The sequence below is a fragment of the Crotalus tigris genome, unplaced genomic scaffold (assembly GCF_016545835.1).
Source record: "Crotalus tigris isolate CLP2741 ecotype Arizona unplaced genomic scaffold, ASM1654583v1 scf7180000018786.1720131, whole genome shotgun sequence".
In the NCBI taxonomy this organism is placed as follows: Eukaryota; Metazoa; Chordata; class Lepidosauria; order Squamata; family Viperidae; genus Crotalus; species Crotalus tigris.
The window spans coordinates 1668549-1691383 of NW_024097201.1; the positions used below are offsets into that span (position 1 = coordinate 1668549).

At 39.5% G+C, this 22835-nt stretch overlaps 1 protein-coding gene across 1 annotated transcript in view; it reads left to right on the forward strand.

Moving 5' to 3' along the window:
* The window catches only part of ERMP1 (endoplasmic reticulum metallopeptidase 1), a 48557-nt gene extending 32776 nt beyond the window's left edge, over positions 1–15781 (forward strand). Inside the window, exons 8-15 of the mRNA XM_039356170.1 lie at positions 2249–2469; positions 3149–3323; positions 5286–5476; positions 6476–6628; positions 10409–10611; positions 12140–12255; positions 13165–13331; positions 15047–15781. Of these exons, the coding sequence (XP_039212104.1) occupies positions 2249–2469; positions 3149–3323; positions 5286–5476; positions 6476–6628; positions 10409–10611; positions 12140–12255; positions 13165–13331; positions 15047–15211 (1391 nt within the window). The 3' untranslated portion in view covers positions 15212–15781. The remainder of the gene's footprint in view (positions 1–2248; positions 2470–3148; positions 3324–5285; positions 5477–6475; positions 6629–10408; positions 10612–12139; positions 12256–13164; positions 13332–15046) is intronic.
* Positions 15782–22835: the final 7054 nt, after the last annotated feature.

The following is a 22835-nucleotide window of genomic DNA, read 5'->3' on the forward strand; positions in this document are numbered from 1 at the left end:
CGATCCTTTACAAGTGCCTGGTAGTAAATTTGACTTCGGCTGTCTGCAGCCTAGTAACGGGGCATATTTCTATGGCCGGTCTTTCATCCGCCAGTTTGGAGGGCTTCCCTGGATCGAGCGGAAGGGTTACTGCCCTCCCACGATCAAGCGGAGGTCCCCTCCTTGCTTGTCGCCCCTACAGGGTGACTTTCAACCCTTTCCAGGGTCCCTCAGAGGTGCGAAATCGGATATGGAAGGTGAAACTCACCTTCCAGTGGCCCTGGCAGCACCGGCGGCAAACCAGAAGTTCCAAGACAGAATTTTTAAGTAGTTTGTGCGGAAACTGAAAAAGGGAGGTGGACTGTTCGGAAAAATGTTGGAAAGGGAAGAGGTATCTGAGGAGAATCTGTGAGCTGAAACTATATCTGTGCCAGTGTAAGTACTTGGGAAGGGGTGGAGGAAGAGCCACAGGACTATCTTGCTATGTTTAAATGGATTGCAAAAACACAGGGCTGGACAGAAAAAAAACAGATGGCTAGATTAGCTTTGTATTTGACAACTACCAGTACTTAACAGGGTTGTGGTGGATGGCTAGATTAACTTTTGCAATTAGCAGTCTTTTAAGATGAAGACTATGGTGCTGTGACATTGGCCGTTCTACAGCACTTTGAAGCCAAGCTTAGAGGCAGAAGTTCCAGGACCTCAAAGCAAGAATTCCATGAGACTCTAACCCCCTAACTGTAAGGGAGACAAAGGGGCTTTAAGCATGGCAGTTCTCATATGTGGAAAAGCTGGTCATGGAGGCAAAGCATGCCTTAACAACATGCAAGCAGCTAGTTAGACAAGACCTTAAAAACTGCACAGTTCCTTGCCATGATGAAGAACACTTCTATGCTGGCTCAACAATCCAAACTATCCTTGGGAACACAAGGAAAATCCCCATTCTAGGACTGGAGGTTTGGGCCTGAAAATCACTACCATGTTAGGTTGGTCAAGGGTCTTCTGCATGATATCATGTTGGGAATGGGCGTGCTTATCACTTAAGAGATTGCTGGTTGGCATGCCATCTAAGCCTCTTCAAGCAGCTTAGGTGAAACCCCCCCCCCACATACACACCAAGTGTTGGTTCATATTTGGAGAGAAGAGAAGAACAATCCAGGAGTAATCCCTGGAAGTCAGAAGGTGAAGATCCAAAGGCATGAGGTCCACCCACGAAATGCTGTGAAGGATCCAGCTGGTTGTGGGTGATAGCTTCATCCAAGACCCTGGAAAAGACAGAGGGACCCGGATGTTAGTAGGGAAGCCCTGGTTTTGGTGCAAAAACTAGACAGAGGATCCTGAGAGGTGTTCACAATCCCTCTTCAAACCTTATTCCTTCAAACCATACTTTCTTTCATTACACCCATATCATAATTTATACATTTCCCAGAGATTTATAATTTTGTTTTCTGTTTCTATACCTCCACTGGAAGAAGTCAACAAAAGAAGCTACTTCAAAACTTTAAACTATGGACTATAGAAAGCAAAACCTATATAAAAGTTAAAAACAATGTTTAGAAACCCAGGAAAAGAAACCGAGAAATTTAATCTTTGATAATGTGTTCCTTGCATCAACTAAGTTTTTGTGCATTTTCCCAGTCAGTTATTTAGCATGAATATGAGTGAAGTTAGGATTGCCTGAGTTTCTGAAACAGGCTGAAGCAAGAATAGTGGTACATGCATAAAAGTTCAGGCTATAAACTGAACTTCTGTTTGTGTCCACAGTCGGGGACACAGCTTCCCAAAATCAGTAATATATAGATGTTGGCTGGTTATGATTATTGCCTTTCTCCTTTAATAACCATGATATGATGTTTCCGATGACATATGAAATGCATTTTTGTCTAGAAGAAGTGGTTATCGGTGGAAACGCATCTTAGAGAGTAAGTGAAAAATACTGAGTTGAGGGCCAAGGGACAAGCAAAATGAAGTTTTCTGCTGATTTTAATAAGACATAATCTGCTATATATTGTATGTAAACAGTTTCTTCCATAAAAGAGTAAAAGACTTGCTGTATTGCAATTAAGTCAATTCAGAAATGCTGTGACTAGAATATAAAAAGGTAAAATAAGTAGAGCAATAATTGCAACTCAGTCCTGAAAGGAAAAAGCTTTGTGGGTTTTGTTGTCATTTTTATTTAACCAGGAACCACGTCTTATTACTTTAGTCCTCCTAAAAGAAATAATACGGTATGTCTCTGATTTTAATATCTTTTTTTCTTTTCTTTCAGCAATTAATTATATGAAGGAATTTGCCATTGCTTTTGGCTTTACAGTACTTAGTTTCTTTATTACCTTAACTGGCATCCTTCTTGTGGCACTGTTTATTTCTTTTATTGGACAATCTCTTTGCTGGTATACCCACTACTATGTCTCCTATTTTCTCTATGGATCTGCAGCTCTGGCTACACTGATTTTTGTGCATACATTAACCAAGAAATTTTATTATAAAGTAAGTACTATTATATTTTATTACATGATTGAATTTAGCAATTTAGACCTCTACTAGATGAGTCAGACTGCCTAGTTCAGCAAAACTCTTCTCTAGGCAGAAGTCTATCCCAACTTCTCTTATGTAGTCCTGGTTAATTAAATGTTTTGATGTTTCCTCTAAATTCCTTAGCGAGGCAAAATTTCCAAGTGATCTTCATTATAACACAGTAGGCAATTCTCAGGCTATATGTGAATCCCAGATCATTTTCATTGCCCTTTGACCTTCTCAAAGTTGAGTTATCAGAATCCAGGGATAAAATTGTGATCTTTGACAGGATGAAGCTGACCCTTTCTTAATAACTGAAAACCTAAAGTAGCTGTTTTAAACTTCTAGTGCATCCACACTTGTTCAAAAGTGTGATAAAATTTTGGAAAGCTGTCCCTCTGTGTTCTCCTAGATTCCTTTTTATACTTAGTGTAGCTTTGCTTTTTCAAAGGCTTCCTTTTGCAACCCTCATGTTTGTAGTTAGAAGTAGTAGACAATTCCTGGTTGGTACAGTTCCTGTTTCCACAGGAAGTGGAACTTCCTATTCATTGTGTATTGAGAAACAATTTTCTGCTCTTAAAATGCCTGATACATTGTCTTCAGATTTAAATCAAAGAGGATTGACATTTTTATTTTGTTTTTCTTTTCCCAGCACACAAATGAACAATTCCTAGGAGAACTCTTTTTTGATGTTCCACTTGCACTTTGGTCTATTTCAGGGGTTCTGCTTACTTACCAGGGAATTTGCTCTGCGTTTGTTTGTGCAATGTGGGTAGCTTTTCCACTCCTCACAAAACTAATGACCTATAAGGAACTGAAAGAAAAAGGTATGGCAGCAAGACTTACTTCCATAGGTTCTGGTAAAGCAGGGGTGGGCATGCTTATAGCCAAGCCAATATTTTTGTAGCCTCTGAGAACTGATGTTGTAAATGGTGATGATAGTGTGGGTTTTTTTCAACCCCTTTTGCAATGCTTATAGCAGTGGTGGCGAACCTATGGCACGTGTGCCAGAGGCGGCACTCGGAGTCCTCTCTGTGGGCACGCGTGCCATGCCCCGGAGATGGCAACCGTCCCTCTTCAACCAGCCCCCCACTATCTCGCCGAGGTCCCATATGGCCAGATGCATCCCTCCTGGCCTCGCATGCTCTCCTTTTCCTGGGCACAACCCACTGCATCACTTCCTCAGCTGTTGGCTCAGAGGCGGCTTCTCTGAACTGCTGGTGGCGGGTTGCGGAGCCCCAGAGTGTGCCGGTTGAGGATCTGGCAGGCTGTGACTGCTGACGGACACTATCGGCCCCCATGCGCTCATTGGCCTCTGTGTGCGGGGCCTTGCAACAATGGCTTTCCCACCCTGCCTCACCTTGCCTTGTCTCACCCCGCAGGACAAGCTTCCTGCCCACCACCCCACCTGCCAGAGATCCCCTGGATCTCCCCCAACCCTTCCCGGCCCCCACAGGCATCCCTCCCCATGAGCAACATCAAGGTGACCACGCCTACCTTGGCCACACCCATCCAGTCTGCCATGACCACCACAGCCACAGCCACCCAGTGGGCCACGCCCACCTGGCACCCGGTGATACATAAGTGGGCTTTGGGTTGCAGTTTGGGCACTCGGTCTCTAAAAGGTTCACCACCACTGGCTTATAGCATCTATTTTGTTCCTAAAATTTCCCAACCTTCCCCATGGCAGTTTTATTTAAATAAGATACTATAAGATACTTCAGATGCTATAAATTTTAAACAAGGTTTATAACATTCATTGTCACATTGAGTCCCTATAAAACTCTAAAATGGCAAAACAGTTTTGGCAATAAGGCCATAAGGAGGTATTAGGTACTTTATGCTTGATGTAAGGCATGAGACCACCAAGCCAAATGCAGCCTCTGATGTAATTTCATTTCATGTAGTTCACATGTCTAACAAGAACAGTCTATGCCTTTTTTTTTGGCAACCTTCTGCATAGGGAGAAGAAAGAGGAAGTTGGAAAGAAAAAAGGAAAAGCAAAATTGTCAAATTAAAAAATGTGCATGTGAAGTAGCCAACCACAGATATATCCCCTCTAACTTGGTTTTTAACCGGAATCAAAAACAAACGCATTCACTGAACATTATTTATTGAGTGATGTTATAAATAATACATATCTTTCCCAATTTACTTGCATTTTGCTGTTGTTGAGTCTCTGATGTGGCTCTCAATGTTTGTTCCAGTTTCCCTGAAAGTAAGTTCCACTCATTTTAACGTACCATGAAGCAGACATACCAAATTTAAGGAAATGCACAGATTTGTTTCATAGGCTTTTTACAGGGCTTTCTGTTCTGGCCAAAAGAACAATTCATGTTTTGCCCAGCTGACACACTGTACCAAATTTATACCGTCAGTTATGAAATCCCTTCTTATTTATCAATCAAAAACTAAGAACCTTGAGTTACTCTTCTTCTTCCACACAGTTACTGTTCTGTCCTTATCAACTTAATTTAAAGAATGCATGAACCCCGGACTTGGCCTTTTGTGCCTCGATGTCTTGATTTACAGACTTGCATAATAAGATGATTTATATGAATACATGATTCATATTTTCAGAAAATCTGGTTAGCCTTCTTTTTAAGCCATTGTTTGTTAAGTCATCTTACCGGTTTTGTAAGAAAAAAACATAATAATTGCCTTCAGACAGAGGTATACTTTCATAATACTGTCTTAGATAACTTCTAGAACGCTCTGAGTGGGGAAGATATTAAAAAGTCAATAGCTACAATTTCTACATTATAATCTGTTTTATGTCTCTGTTACAGGTGCTACAATGAAATTTGTAACAGTTTATCTCCTGGGAATGTTTATTCCATATCTCTATTTAATGTATCTCATCCGGCTTGTATTTGAAATGTTAGTTCCCATCATGGGGCGCAGTGGTTCTGAAGCTCCACCTGATGTAGTCATGGGTATTTTTATCGTTGTCATCTCCATACTTCTGTCTTCCTATTTGGTAAGATAGTTTTAAAAGCTTGAATTCTATGGATTTAAACTTATTTAATAGCTTTTAAACAGTATATTTAAGCATGTGTCCTGTCAGTTTTCCCATCTGACAAAAGAAGGCACCATCAGCATGAAAAAAATTTGCTACGAAAGAGCAAATATAATCAAAAAAGGATTTTTTTTGCTGCAAGCAGAATTGCAATTAATAGGGGTATCTGGGACTGTTTTAATGTGCACATCTTGCTGTCTTCTGTTTACACAATGGAGAAGACATAGAACAGTGGTGGTGAACCTATGGCACGGATGCCAGAGGCGGCACTCGGAGCCCTCTCTGTGGGCACGCGTGCCGTTGCCCCAGCCTTGCCTCCCCCCGCAACCCCCTCCTTTCCAGCAGCCCACCTGAAGGAGTCGCCCCCGAGTGTGCCCACACAGAGCAGCGCAGCCAAGGACATGGCAGCCAGGCAGTGTAGACAAGACTCTGCCCTCACACCCAATTGTGCAATTGATGCTGCAGGGCACAGGCAGAGGGTGCGGCCGCCATAGCACTGCTGGGCTGCCTGGGCGATCTGCGGTGGGCCCTGGAGGCAGTGAGCGGTCCTGTGGGCAGGTGGGGCAGAAGATGGGGGCGGGGCAGGGGGATGGAGCAGGGGTGGGGCCAGTTTTTGGGCACTCGGTCTCTAAAAGGTTTGCCATCACTGACATAGAAGATAGGCAATATTCCCTCTCTTATTCCAGCCACCTCCTCCTGATATTCTGAAGCAAAATTAAATGTCTGTGCTAAGGAGACATTGTGGATGGATTTGGGAAAGTCACTAGCTTTCAACGTTATCTCTGATTTGCCACAAACTTAAAAAAAAAATAAATTGTATAAGTTAAAAGCCATGTTTTAAAGAAATAAAATGGTTTGTTTTAACACATTTAACATTTAAGTTTGCTTGACACACTTGTTTTCTGGAAATAATTCTGTAAAAGTAATCACTTTCTTTTACTTCCTGTTTTTATTTTCTAGCTCAGCTTTATTTATCTGTCCAGAAGCACAAAGGTGACGTTAATATCTTTGACAACCATTTTTGTAGTCACTTTCATCCTTGTTTGCAGTGGACTCTTCTTCCCTTTCAGTTCAGAATTGTCAGACCCAAGGCCTAAACGAATGCTTGTTCAGGTAAAAAGTGTTTCTGAATTTGCAGAATTTGTTTTTGTTTTTTTAATTCACTCCTTTGAAAGTACTTCACCTTAAATCCAGTGGTTTGAAGTTAATATGTTGCGTTATTTTCATCAACCTCCTTCTCAGATGTGCATATCTTACACTTTTGCCATCTTACCTCAGCCTTTGGATCACGTCATCCCTGGAATTGAGAAATGGTAATTGAAGAGGAAATAGAGATTTAGTTTAATGTCAATATCCAGCTCAAGAATCCAAATAAAACTCCACGTTCATTCCACTCTGAAAATCTTACTGTTTATTGAATATATTGCATGATAATCTCAAAGCAAAACTAACTCTTGAGGTTCCAACACCAATTCATAGACTTAATAATTTTCCAGCCAAAAACCCCCAACGTCTTGCATAGTTCACTTTATTATGGGAACCATCTGCTTCAAATCCATACCTGTTCTGGTGTCCTTGAAAAGGTTTCAGGTTCTCATGGTCTAAAGCTGAATAGTAGACGTTTTTCCATCTAATCCATCGAATTGAAAGTGACACCTCTTCACCTTAATCTAAAGGCAAGTTGAAACACAGAGGCATGTAGCTGCCAAAGTTTAATCCTTGACATCTGCACTTGATTCTGCCACTCCCAATTATATCATGGTTATATAAGAAGGTATCTTGGCAACTTGATTCCTAATATAAAATAGGAAAAGACAATCCAAATGTCTTATAATCACAGATCTCTAGCCATGCTGACTGATTTTTGTGAGAGTTTTATTTCTTACACAACCACAGTTATCAATTTACAATCTGCCCCTTATGTAAAATGGAAATGGCCCAGAGGAATTCAGCAGAAATTCTTGCTCTTCATCTCCAGAGATGCCTCTGCAACAGCTTCGTTCAAACTTGTTAAAACTGATACATTATCCCATTAAATCCAGGAATTTGGAAAGGATGCAGTCAAAATTCCCAAGAAAACTAATCCAATACATGCCTAAACTTGCCTGCAGTTGGAGGCAGAACTTAACAAAACTTGAAATGAGGACATCACTTGTGTATTCAAATATTTACTAAAGGTTCATTTCCAATTAACATTAATTGATAAATATGATTCCTCCTGAAAACTCTAAATTGACAAATAATTATATGAAACTAGATTTTTCAAGGAGACACTCATGCTCTTGATGGTAGTGCTTAAACAAAGGATCTTAGATAGAAAACAAAATATCATAAACTATTAAAAGTATAGAACTGGGCCATATCAATGCACACTACAAAGTAGCTTTTGAAATATCTAATCAGATTAATAAACAATACATTTCAGCCAGCCGTTATGTTATTATGGCTCAATCTTATATCATCAGCTAGATAGAAGATTTCATAAGATCTCATATGCAGAAAGACTCCGTCCTTATAAAGATGGTAACATCTTTTAACACACTGATATTCTGTTGTAACTTTTATCATGAATATTTTATCAAAAAACTTTTACTAACATTCTTTTATTGGCATATAAGATCCCACGATAATTCTGACTGTTACCAACATTTGTTTTTGTAACTTATAAAACTTGCACATGGTTCATAGCAAGCCACAGCTAGTCCTGGACTTGCAACCACTATTGGGACCAGAATTTCCATTGTGGTCAAATAACTGACCCAATTTTACAACCATTTTATCATGGTTGTAAGTTAAATCACATGATTATAAATGCAAATCCAGCTTAATCAATGTCAATTTTTGCCAGAAACTGGCAAAAAAAAATCACAATCCATGATCATGTGACCAAAGGACACCGTGACTGATTGTAAATGCAACCTAATTGCCAAATGCCCAAATTGTGACCATGTGACCATAGAGGTGGGGCAGTGGTAATAAATGCGAATGTATATCATAACATTTTGGAGGCCAATGTTAATTCAAAGGGGTATAAGTTGAGGACTTCCTTTAAATGATTTGATTTGTTTTTAAGTAGAAATGGAAATGGAGGCATCCTGCAGATCAGAACAAATACTTAAACCAACCTACAGAAACATTAGGTATTGTCCCCATTTGTTGGCTGATTAGATGTCCAGTACAACCAAGGTACTAAGTGTTCAAATGGGTATAATAAAAGTACAATAAAAGAGCATGTCAACTCAGATCTGTTAAACCAGGAGTCTCCAACCTTTTTGTTTTGGCAGCCCGATGGGAGAGGGAAGGGCAGCGCCTTACATGCACATGCGCAAATGTGAATGTGGCCACACGTGGGCACGCAAATACAAACAGGCTGCGAGCATGCGCACCACACAAACAGGGCTGCGCGGAAGCTCTCAGCAATAACAGCAGCTGTGTGAGGCTTGTGCTGCCTCCAGGCTTGTGATGCTACCAGTGCGAGGATCAAACTGCGCCCCACCTGCTGCTTGCAGCATTACCGCCATCCGTGCAATACTAGCAGCACTGCCGCTACCCGCACACTTGCGGCAACGGTGTCACAAGGGGGGGGTGAGCACGCGCATATGTGTGTGCACTGCCCAGCTACTCACGTGGCCTCTGTGTTAAATAAATAAAAATATGGTTTCCTAATAGGTGTGACTTCTAGTACAGATTATATACATACTGTATGTAAATCCATTTAAAGCAAAGCTCTTGTAAAGCAATTCACATAACAATACATATAAATCTACAAACCTATGTAGACATTTAAAACAAACAAAGAATTTAATTCAGGAATATCAATCAAATAGTTCAAGTTATTTACTTCCTAATATAGTCTTTAGTACATTTGAATTAGTTCTTCGTTGAATTTAAAGTAAATTTAAATTTACAAACTAGTTTCAGTAGCAACTTCTTGGATTGAAAAGGCATATTCCTAACTCGGTGATAAAGGAGCATTTTACTATTCTGTACATTTTATATATATATATAAAATAGAAGGAGATCGAAGATTGACAAATATATTGTATTGTGAAAATGGTTATTACTGTGAAAAGGGATCTAATTTTTGCAATGATTTCTGTCACTTGATTTGCCATGTCAGTTGGCTTCACTGAGGCAGGTAAGTCAGTAGATAATTTTGATTATTATGGTTCATTGCATAGTCAGCCAGATTATTGTATTTATTTGCCGCCCATCTTGTGATTTAAGGGCAACTCTGAGTAGATTACATCAGCAGCCATTTCTGCAAAAGTACATTTAAACGTTGAGTGGGCGTACTGATATCCAGCCGTGGGCTATTACTGCTTATAACTTGGCTAAACTGATAACCACCCTACTCGCTCACTCAGTACCTTCCTCTCTGATCTTTCCTTGCTTCCATAATATTGTCAGCTTTTTCAGTGCAAGCTGGGAACATAATTCTTTTTTCCTCACTTGCTACAACTGATTATTATGCTGTTGGCTATCACACAATCAACTTTGTGGGTTTCCAAAAGTATAGAAAGAAAAATGTCTAGTGCAACAAGCACAGATTTAACCCTCATATGGTCACTCAGACATTCGTAAAGAAAGGATACCTCTTGCTCCAGCGAGCTATTTTGTATCTGCCTCACAGGCAGCTGGCAAAGCTTTAGCACAGTGGTTCTCAACCTGTGGGTCGGGACCCCATTTGGGGTCGAACAACCATTTCACGGGGGTCGCCAAACAAGGCTGTCCGCCATTTTCCCCCCCTTTTCTTTGGCCACGCCCCTGGCACCCGGTGATGTATAAGTGGTTGGGGGTCACCACAACATGGGGAACTGTATTATGGGGTCGCGGCATTAGAAAGGTTGAGAACCACTGCTTTAGCAGCTTCTTGTCTTGTCATTTTTCCAGCATTTAAACAGAAGATTTCATAGCCTGGATGGTCACTTGGAAAAAAGTGATTCTGGAATATGGATAAATGGGATGGACTACAGTGGAATATCGCTCGTTACACCCCACCTGCCTGAGTTCAATGATTCTATTGCAGCTACGTGTGAGGAAGGATCCCCCCTCTGTGGATTTCCTTGGATCTTACCCGTGAACAACGTTTTTCGGTTGGTTGTGATCTCACCAAATGAACCATCTAGTTTACAGAATTGTCAGTTGATGTAATACTTTTGAAAAATGAGTATTTTCAAGTGAATCAGTAAACCTGTTGCGTTTTAAGCCACTACTGCCAGAAGGAAAGCAATTGCAAAATATAGCAATGCCCATAACAAAGCCGCAGTCAGACTGGAAAGAGTCTGGAAATGCGGTTTGGGATTTGCTTTGAAAAGTGGGAGAAGAAGGGACATTTTTTTTCTTCCTGTATCTTTTGCTGGACTGACGGGACTTCCTAAAACTTCCTGTATGGGACAGGAAGGGTTTTTTGTTTTAATCCCTTTAATCTTGAAGATCAAAATGGGTCTAAGCCTGAAGGCAAGAGGCTAGAAGCAGGAGACTATGAGTTCTAGACCTCCTTTAAGCACGAAGCCAGCTGGGTGATCTAGGGCAGAGATGGCAAACCTTTTAGAGACTGAGTGCCCCAAAACTAGCCCCGCCCCCATTCCACCCCCATGCTCCGCCCTCGCTCTGCCCCCCCATCTTCTGCCCCGCCTGCCCACAGGACCACTCACCGCCTCCAGGGCCCACTGCAGATTGCCCAGGCAGCCCAGCAGCGCTATGGCGGCCATACCCTCTGCCCGCGCCCTGTAGCATCAACTGCATGATGGGGTGTGAGGGCAGAGTCTTGTCTACACTGCCTGGCTGCCATGTCCTTGGCTGCGCTGCTCCACGTGGGCCACGCTTGGGGGCGACTCCTTCAGGGGGGCTATTGGAAAGGAAGGGGTCGTGGGGGGAGGCAAGGCTGGGGCAACGGCACATGTGCCCACAGAGAGGGCTCCGAGTGCCGCCTCTGGCACCCATGCCATAGGTTCGCCACCACTGATCTAGGGCCAATGCTTCTCTCTCAACCCTAGAAGAAGGCAATGGCAACCAGTTCTGAAATTACGCCAAGAAACAAAGTAGTCACCAGGAGTCAACACTGATATGAAAACACACACACACACAAACGTTCTGAGTGCCACACAGCAGAATTCTGGCTATTTGGAGGCTGTGTTTTTCGTTTTTGCACCCTTTTCTAATTATGTTTAAAGAGTCTTAATGAATCCTAATGTTTTTCTGAACGGGCTTGGCTTCATCTGTCAGCAAGACTATCAGAGTTATTCCTATCTCTGTGTAATAGTGCAGAATCTTGTCATTCTGCTTTGCGAAAGCTTTCAGCTTTGAGCAAAACTTTGACTGTTTTGTCATTATTTCCTGGAAATCTGATAAACAAGGGTGGGGTTGTTGTTTTTAAAGTATTCTGACAAACACTACTTTGACAGATTTATCCTTTTATTTTAATATTAAGATTAAAAGGGCTAATCATTTTTAGTTCTTTTGCATGCAAGGATGTAACCTTTTGCATTTTAGGTTTTAATACACCATATTATACTTTGTTGAACAGAATTAACACGAATCAGTAATTTGAAATATTTTAAAGGACTCTTACAGTTAATTATATTGATAACTCTTTTTTTAAAAAAATCCCTTTTTTAAAAGGAAAACATGGTATCTTCCTGCACCAGCAATTGCTCCCCAAAACCCTGTTCGCTTTCAGCTTCTTTCCAAAGAGCCAACACAATGGGATTCTACAAAGCTAACCTTTGAAGTAATAGGTGAGTGGAGATCTCATCCTTCCTTGCCTTGAGAGTCTTAGTAGGGAATTATTGGATCTTAACAACTAGTTAGCTACAGCAAATTATTTAATTTGTCTAATTATTTATCCAATTATTATCTGATATTACATCAAGCACCTTCAGTCAAAGTTCTCAGAGATAGCCAGTCATTGTGAATTCAGCATATCACAGATATAAATATGCTTGTAATAAGCTGTACCTGAATAGATTTTTAACTATGATAAATAGTTGACTAAGATAAGCAAAGCACTTAAGGACAGGACATGAAATAACAGATGGAAACTTACCAGATAGATATCCAACCTAGGATTAAGGAGAAATTTCCTTACAATGGAACAGTTAGATATTGGAATGGCTTGCCTCAGGAAGTTATGGGTGCTCCACTACTGGAGGTTTTTAAGAAGAGGTTGGATAGCCATTTGTCCAGAATGGTATAGGGCAGGGGTAGGCAACTTTGGCTCTTTTATGACTCGTGGACTTCAACTCCCAGAATTCCTGAGCCATCCATGGCTGGCTCAGGAATTCTGGGAGTTGAAGTCCACGAGTCATAAAAGAGCCAAGGTTGCCTACCCCTGGTATAGGTTCTCCTGCTTGAATAGGGGGTGGACTAGAAGACCTCCAAGGTCCCTTCCAGCTTTGTTATTCTATTATGCTATAACAGGTGTGCCAGTCTCTTTTCTTAGGACACATTAAAAATTTCGTAGATGTTTTTAAAAACATAGTTCATAAATTAATCCAGAGATTAGGAAAATATCCTTCCCAGGCTATTAGGAAAATCGAAATAAGCACTTAGTGCATAATTTGCTTTAGATTGAAAAAAAAATGTGGCAATTCCACTACCCTTTCTTCTGAATTCATGTAGTAATTTTTGTTTTTCACCGGCTTCAGGTTCAAGCCACATGGCATTATATCTTCGACTACATCAAGGTTCAACACTGTCCACTTGGTCTCTTGGAAATGGAACTCCTATGGTTAATAGTTTGAATGGAGACTACTTTGTGTATTATGCACGTGGGCTCCATGCCAGGCCCTGGCGCTTTTGGATCGAGCTGAAAGTGAGTTGTTCCTTTAAGCATCACATTCATTTCTTAGAATTCTCCTCTCTTCTTCTGTTAAATGGTTTGCCTTTTGGGTACAGCTTATTGATCCATTTTCATCCTTTGAAGTTAACACACAATTGCTCTTTTTCTAGTGCTATTAATTTTGATATGCATTTTCTTTTCCTTAGGTGTCCTTGACATGACAATTTTTATATCTTTCATTTCAGGAATTCATTAAATCAAATATGCCCTTGAATATTAGATTCCTGCAATTATACCAAACCAGCAGATAGAAATTAATCCTGTACTCCTGTATTTGCCTACTTGAAGCTCATTGAACTCGTGTGGTGTTTCCAGATACTCACTTAAGAGTGTATAAATTATCTGTCATTGACTTACTGACATAGTTGTATTAGTAGATGCAAACGGGGTAGCATATACTATTAATATTACCATGGATACAGTAATCCAGAGGAGGAAATTAGAATTTGTCTTATACTGGAGAGACGTTCTTGAGAGGTGTCCTTCTAACAGCAACATCTCAAATAAACTGCCTATGTCTATAAAATATGAGCACTTTTTCTACAGTATCTAGATATATAGAGTCTGAATTATATTTTGATATAGAATGGTATAAGCAAAACAAAAGCAACAGAATATCTAGATCAGGCATGTCAAACTGCCGGCCCATGGGCCGGATGCACGCCAAACTGCCAGCAATGGGGAAAAAGTCATGATATGTCGCGCAACGTCATGGGATGTCGCAAGTTTGACGTGCCTGATCTAGATGTTCTACTCTATATGTTTGAATTAAAGTTCGCTTCCTCAGTTTTTTTAACAGAGACCAAATGTATTCTATGCCCTCCTGATCATAAACTGAGGTGACCTCCATACAGCCTATTTCTTTCTTCACTTTTGACTTCCTGTGATTTAAGCAATTCTGTTAAATTTTGTTTTATATTCAGTTGCCCAATTTATGTTACTTATCTTTTTTCTTGGTCTGGAAGTGATTATACAGGGGATGGCGTTGTCTGGTATACTAGCTTCTGGAAGGTCTTTAAAAACCCATCCTCTAATAATTTTCATAAAGATGGACGCACTCCCTCAGATAGTAAAACCTAAACTCTGTAGAGCTTTACAGGTCAATATTATTATTCTAAATTCACTTTAGTTAACTTCATTGCAGTCATTAACCAACAACCTTAAATTGTATCCTGCAGGCAATGAGTAGGCAATGCAGTTTTCTGCAGATAAGATATTCTCTGTATCTTATCAAGCCATTAGTTGCATTTTCCTGACACTTTTTAAGGGCAGCCAAGCACTGAGTGTGTTTCTCCTTGATATAGAATTAAAAAGGACTAATCCGTCTTCTGGTTGCAGTCGGAAAAAGTTCTTATTTTTCACATTATTTTAACAATACGCCAGAAAATTTAATTAACGTAGCCTCAGGAATTCAATCTGTTTCTTCAATTTGATTTGTTTGGTATTATGTTTCTGCAACCCATTAGAGGCTTAAATAAAATTTTGTTTTGGAAACAGCCACTTTAACACTATTTCAGTGAGCATCTTGGAATTCTTTAAAATTTTAATTTCTTTGGTTTCCTCACCTGATTATACTCTTTGGGTTATTCTTTGCAAGCTTCGAATTCTACCATTACATAGTGCTGAATAAGAATAGGATTCAAATAATCAGATATGAGCTTATTTGCTTTTTTCTGTTTGATTTTTAGGGTTCGGACAAATCCACGAAAGGAATGGTCACCCTTGCTATAGTTAACCATTATTTTTTTGGAGAAGATCAAAAGTCATCTCTGTTACATGCTTTACTGGAAAGATTTCCCAGCTGGATTTATCCTTTAAGCTGGACTTCTACCTATGACCAGTTTATCTTTTAATCTAGAAATTACGCAAAGATCGATTATCTCTCAATTGTTGGATGCCACTTCTGTTCATAGGGAGCTTGAGTGAGTTGGGAAAGATAGCATTACTCACAGAAAAAAAAAGCTATGAGGAATAATTTAGTCACAAGTATATTTCAATGGCAGTATTGGTAAGACCTCTTGGGAAAAGATGTCTTGTTGTGTTTGTTTAATGCAAAAAAAAAAAAAAAAAACACCTGTTTCTGCCACTTGAATAGTCCCTTCACCTGCTGACATTATAACATGAAACTACCTTTTGGAAAGTAGCTTTAGAACAGCTGTTCTTGGGTTTTTGCAATAAAAGGAGCTTTTGTACTGGAACTACAAGCACAAAATAACATACTTTACCGCCTTTAAATAACACGTGCTGCCTTGTCCTTAATATTTTGATGTGTTCTTACTGACTAAGGAAATATTTTGATTAAGCACTGTTAAGGCTATCATGCAGAATATGGAGGTGTTAATGGTGATTGCTGCAATAATGATACTCGTTTTGAATGCACTATGTAAGTAAAGCTCTTTTAATTATAATGCCAACAAACTTGATGGTCAGTCTCACTGAATTCTTAAGTTTGCATGGTCCAATTTTGCTGTTTTTCCTTCTTTTTTTCTGGATTCTTTTACAAGTCCATATTTACCTGACTTCCCTATGGCAATCAAGCGGTATATGAGCAAAACAGTTGCCTATTCATCCAGTGTAAGCATCTAATACTATGCTTCTAAGTACCATTCTGGTCTCCTGTACACACACACACACACACACACACACACACATTTTGTATTTTGGTGATAATATGCTCTTTAGTTAATTGCTGAACTGGTTACATACAATTATTTTTATTGTTTACCTGATTTTTTTTTCAGGAGTATGTCATTTATGCTGCATTGGAAGCTGCAATTTTCTGCAAAATTAGGAAATCCTATGGGGAAATCAAGTTGTATTATTGATTCCTTTTCTATGTGTAAAAAAAAAAAAAACCACAGCAATAGGAATAAACAATTCCTAAGCCCGAGGAACTGTAAAGCTGCTATGAGTCTCTCTGCAGAGTAGTGCTAAGGTTTTCTGTCTTCTTTCATGGACTTTTATAAAGCAGTAATCCTGGAGTCCTTGAGAGAACATCCCTGGAGCTATAGAGCAGCCTGACATTCTTTCTCTGTGGCCAAAGGGTTCATTCTTGGGGAAGGACCTCCAACCTCCCAAATACTATCATTGTAATCGTTGCTGCTCCAGACCTAAAGACCAAACAGGCAGAGAGGGAGGAGCATGGAATTGAAGTCCCCTGTGGTTGTAAATGCAGGCCGATTGCCAATTGCCCAAATTTTGATCCCATGACCATAGAATGCTGCAACGACAGTAACTTCAACAACCGGTTACAAATACCATTTGTTTAGCACCATTGTAATATCCAATGGTCGCTAAATGATTATGAGGAATTCAAAGTAAAAAAAGGGGAAGGATGGAACGTGGTTACATCCACGTTCTATAGAATATGGGTTGGATGAGCCCAGATCTGGCTCTTCCTTCTGCTATACAGTTGCTCGCTTAGTACCCTACATCAAGAAAACTGAACAGTGTTCAAAGATTAGAAACCTCGGGTAAACCATTTTGGTAAGAGAGAAAGGAGGGATAGAAATTGGGATCTGACCCTATCAATTTAGGAGATTCTCGAATTTTGGAGAGATACCATGTAAATCTTTATTTAAAAAAAGGTATCAGATGGAAGCTACCCTAGCCATTTGATTCATTGCATTTTCTCCTCTGTGCATTCATTTTAGAAAAAATTTTTTTTAATAATAATAAATTATTTTATTATATCGTAACTTGAAAGATACTGTCATGCCTCCGTCTAAGCCTGAATCTGCGGAGGAAAATGAACTGGAACAGGACCCTATGGAGGCTGAGGGAGAATGTGGGGAAGAGCAGGCTGAGGCAGGCCAGGGCCCTTCAAGATTGGAACAGGAGGAACAAGAGAGGCAGAGTTCAGGCGATGAGCAAGGGCCACCCCCACCTGATCCTAGAGCACAGAGAGTGGAGAGAAGAAGGGAACAACTCAATTACTCGGGAGGAGAGCATCCCGCCCTTCTCCATAAGAAACATCTGGAGATTGAGATTTAAGGAGACGCTGTGGGGAAGGGCATTTGTTGGGAACAAACGCTGATTCTTGGAGTGTTGTGTATTGTTGCTGATCTCTTGTTCTGTGACTTCTGTTTGGAAACCTGGAAACTCGAACTATTGGATTGACTGACCACGTTACTTGAATGTTTAAAGACCCTCGGACTGTATTTCAGATTCTCTCTTTTGAAACCTGCTCAGGCAAGCTAGGATTCAAACAGACTTGTTGAGTTTATGTTTTCTTCCTTGTTATCTCTATGGCCTTGAGTACTTTCTTATGCTAATCAGACTGTATTTGAACCTACTTTCAGCCAGAGTCGGCTGAAGGGGTCTGTGTGTTATTTTGTTGGAGGCTTGCCAGCAAACATGGGAGCATTTGGGGAAAATTTGGAGCAATAAAAACTGAATTGCCAGCTGACTTCCATTGCCTCTGGGCTGTGCCCTGGGTCATCACAGATACTTTAGGCACAAAGCCAGCTGGGTGACCTTAAGCCGGTCTCTCCCTGAAGACTTAAATATTGAAAACTGCTTCTGAAACCCTGCCAAGAAAACTTCAGGGACTTGAAAGCATCCCAAAAATAAAAACAAAAAACTTAAGAAAAGGAGTAAAGTGACAGAAGAGTTCCTGGTAAATGCAGCAGCTTAAGTAGTTATGGATGCAATGTAACCATTTGGGAACTGCATTGGCTGCCATTTGGCTTCTGAATTTAGTTCAAATCCCTATTTGACACTTTTAAAATGTCCAGACTCAGGGCCTGGAAATCTGCCTATCTTATTCAGGTTGCCTCTGATTGAGCTAATAAGAGAGAAAGAGGTTCTTATCATCTAGGGCAGTGTTTCCCAACCTTAGCAACTTTAAAATGGATGGACTTCAACTCCTAGAATTCCCCAGCAATTCCCCAGTTTGAAACATGTCAGTGCTGACTCTCCTTTTTTATATCAGCTTACCCTGAATAGCCAGATAATCCCTTACAACAGTGTTTCTCAACCTTGACAATTTTAAGGCATGTGGACTTCAACTCCCAGAATTCCACAGCCAGCATTGCTGGCTGCGGAATTCTGGGAGTTGAAGTCCACATGCCTTAAATTTGTCAAGGTTGAGAAACACTGCCTTACAACATTTTCAGAGAGCTATAAAAACTCTTTAAAAAGGTCTACAGAAAGGCATTTGGAAATGGGTCAGTTAATAGCTGCTGAGGTGAACACCTGAATTGACTATAATTCTAGTAATTAATTTGTGTGTACGCTTATTCTATTAATAAGAACATCATCATTATAGACTGGACTGTTCTTCATTGTTAAAAATTGTAAAGCCAAAATCTCAGCAATGTTCCAGGTACCATCTTGAGCCTTCCTTTTAAATTTCAATTTCCATAATCTGCAGCCTTTGAGGCCGTGCTGTCAGGAATTTAGAGAGTTGCTGCAATATTATTGGAGATGAAATTAAGGAAGGTGCTGTTACTATTTGAAGTAAAAAAAGCAATGTTCTGTAAGCATCTTGATTACCTAGTTAAGTTGCAGTGGTATCTTATGCAGTTCTTGAAATTCATAATGGAATCTGTTACATTGCTGCTAGTGTATCAGATCACAGGATACTAAATTGTATATGGCAGAAAGTAATAAATATGATAAGAGCAACAGAGGTAACATCTAGTTTACAATCACTCAAAATTTGATATGGGATTTGTTCACATTTACTTCCAAGTAAATGTGATAAATGAATGTATTCATTTATTTGGAAGTAGTTTTTCAACATTTTAAAGCTTTAACATTTGGCACAATAGTCTAAAAATTATTTGCAGTTGTAAATCAGATAAATATTGACTTACACTGATTAAGTTTCTTAGAATATATTGGTAATTTTAACTCACAAGCTAGTTACAAAAATGTTCCACTCTATAATGTGTGGTAGAATTTATGACTTTGATGAAAAAAGTGCCTTTGTCTCAGAATTGTTAATGGGATGGAAATTTAGATTATCATGTTAAAAGAGCACAATAAATTGTGTGGGACACTCAGATAATCAACTTGTGTATTTGTTCAATATGCCATTTGGCCTTAATTAACCAAGAAACATAACAGGAGAATGTTGTAAAATAAGTATCAATAGGCACTTATCAAGCAAATTATATTATGTCTATAAACTGTGTGATGTATATACCGTACTTTCCGGCGTATAAGACGACTTTCGCAAGCGTTAAAATCAGTGCCGAAGTCGGGGGTCGTCTTATACGTCGAGTCGCCTTATACGCCAGAATATACGGTACATGCTGTACGCCTAAATATCCAAGAACATATTAGAAACTTCAAGAAAACAATTTTCTTTTAAAATAATTGTGTTTAGAAGAAAAACAACATTGACTAATTCAGGATATATCTTTTATTGTGGGTCATTGAAATTCAACAATTTAAATAAGAAGTCAGTTATAATAAGATTCCACAATATATTAAAACCTGTTAAACCAGACATTACCTTTCAATATACAGAGTTACTTCTTTCAAGAGATTAAACATTATCAATTTTTGCTATGTCTTCCATTTAAAACACTACACTTCCTAGAAAAGGAGCTCTTTTTCATTTGGACATAACCGGTATAAAGTGAAAGTAGGTTCAACTCACCAGTCTACAGAAGCCCAGCTTTCTACTGCCTGCAGTCCTGTCTCAATGTTCTACAACTTCTCCCCATTAACCTCTGAAGACTGCACTAGACTAAACACTTGATTGACGACTGAGGATTCTCGAAGGATGAGGCCTATGACCATGCACCAGTCCAGGCATCCTGCTTCCATGAAAATATGAAGCAAATACCTACAAAAAGACCCAAAGGCACTTTCTAAGGCAAAGAAATATTCCGTTTTCCCCACAGGGTATTATCCTTGGTCCCCATCCTCTAAGAACAACTCAAAGGAATCCCAATGATGATACAAACTCCCATTTCATTTACTGCAGCTGAACTTGTGATTTGTGTGGCCCTTTGCTGGCTAGCTCCAAAGAGATATGTTCCAATTCAGATTGTGTCAGACTCAAGGTAGAATAATTTTCATCCACCATAGTCCAGTCTCCATCCACAATAGTTTGTTTCTGTCAGCTCCGTGACGGAGCCAGTGCTCCCCTCATCACCTGTCAAATACAGCAAAACAAATATAGATGTTTGAGAAAACACTCACTGAAGTTACACATGAAGGCTGGCAGGGTGCACAGTAATTTGGCCAAGAAGTTTCCTTCTATAATCACTAAAAGAAACCTTGTCCCTTAGAATTCATGTTCCATATTCAGGATTCAGGAAAGTCAGGTAACAGTGGAGTCCAGGAACCCTTGCCAGTATTCTGAGTGATTCAAGACTATCCCCATATTAAGAGCTTGGAATTCAGGCCCAGAATTTCTCTGGTGGATGTACATATTACTTAGATAAGGATGCTTCGCATGTAGCCTGACAACTGGCCGTCAAATCTCCAGGCATAAGGAATTGGCACAAGGCAACAACACAAACTCAGTTTGGGGAAAGGAGTCCCAGAAGCTATTATAATTCATCCAATGCACACCCACTAAACAAGTCACTCAACTCCTGCAAATTTCTCTTAACGCATCCACACAGATGTCTTGGCAAGCATAAGAAAGAGTTTGCTACTGCCACCTTTTGGCCAAGTATCTCCTTTACTTTATGAAACTAAAGAATATCTAGGAGCAAAGCATGAAAAAAAAAAACCTGTTATACTGAAAATCTGTGACTTCCCCCATTGGCCAATAGAAGCTTACTTTCCAGATTAGAAAACTCAAAAGTTTGATTATCAGAACTTTAGACAGATTTTAGTTCTTATTTCTTTGTTCAACCAAACCAAGGCAAAGGAATAAACTAAAGGTGAAATCATATATCAATACATCCAGGTAATGTAATATAACATTATGTGTACCAGGTAATGGCACATGTGGGAGTTACCAGAGCATATCTTTTGCAAATGCATGTAAAAAGTGCACTAACCGTTTGAATGTTAAGATAGCACAAATAGTATGCATCTTTTTTTCTGTGAATTCCTGTATTTTAACAAAGATATTTCATCACATTTATTGTTACTGACTCTGCTGTGTTTATTTATAATGTACTTTTTTAGTTTCTAAAAAGCATGCTACATTTTAAAATTCTGAATTTTAGCATGAATTTGGGGAAAAAAATGGAAAGTTTTCTGTATTGTAAATTGTTTGCTGACTTAATGAATCTTTATAAATGGTGTGTTAATATTGCATTTCTTAATGTCAGTGGCTTTAGGTTTGTGTTAATTCCCCAGCATGCTCACTGAGGAATTCAGGGAGTTGAGGTTCATACATGTTAAAACTGCCAAGGTTGAGAAATAATGATGAAAATGTAGTTTTAGATTCCTTGTATGTAATGGACCAGAGGTCTCCAACCTTGACAACTTTAAGACTTGTGGACTTCAATTCTCAGTTTTTCAATTGATGTTGGGAAAAAAAACATCTTCAGCACTACCTACACATATGGCAACTAAGACAGCTAGATCTATATGAAGGAAGAGGGCATGTAGGGATGGAAGGGACAAATGGCTGCATGCATTTATTTGAGTTTATTATTCCATCTTTTTTATTTTATAAGAAATTAAAGATGCTGAATACATCCAACACAGCTCCCTCTTCCTTATTTTCCCCACAACAACCCTGTGAGGTAAGCAAAGCTGAGAAAGCGTGATTGGCCTAAAGTTACTTAGCCCATATTTAATATAGGGATTCCCAAAACTATGATAATTGGTTTTGGAGAGAAAATGATGACCCTGTATACTTGTGTTCTATTTGTGGAGAGAAAAACAAATATGCACAGGAATCCATTTGAAGACTACTTGTTTTGGAGGAGAGGAGACAATAGAGTTGAGCAGGGAATGATATCTACAGAGAGACAAGACAAAGGTACAGAAATAATAAACAATGGAAGCATTAAATAATTGAATTGGAGAGCAGCAAAAAAAAACCCAGCAAGGAGCTTTGTCATGAAACCTGAGATCTTAAGGCAAGAGTGTCAAACTAGCAAACGTCACATGACGTGTCGTGACGTATCGCGACTTTTTTGCCATTGCTGACAATGGGGTGGGCATGGTTTCACTACGATGCATCCAGCCCACGGGCCGGCAGTTTAACACCCCTGCAGAAGGATTCTGCAGCAACTGTGAGTCACTATATCGGAGGCAGCGAACAGGTCAAGCTCAAAATGTGAGATAGTTCAGTTTGGCAGCAAGATCACAATATATTTGTAAGAACAGTAACGTGTTAGTAGCAGATTAAAACAGTGAATACACTAGGAATTTGGAAGCAAAGTGAGACTAGTTTAGATAAAAAGAATCAGAGTGCAGGGAGAAATCAGGTGATCATTATCAAATGGACATTTAAGAAAATTAGTTGGGAAGGAAGAGAAATATAAGGTAGATGACTGGAGATTGAGAAATTCAAATATTGAAGAAATTCAGATTGTTGAGTTGCCACTT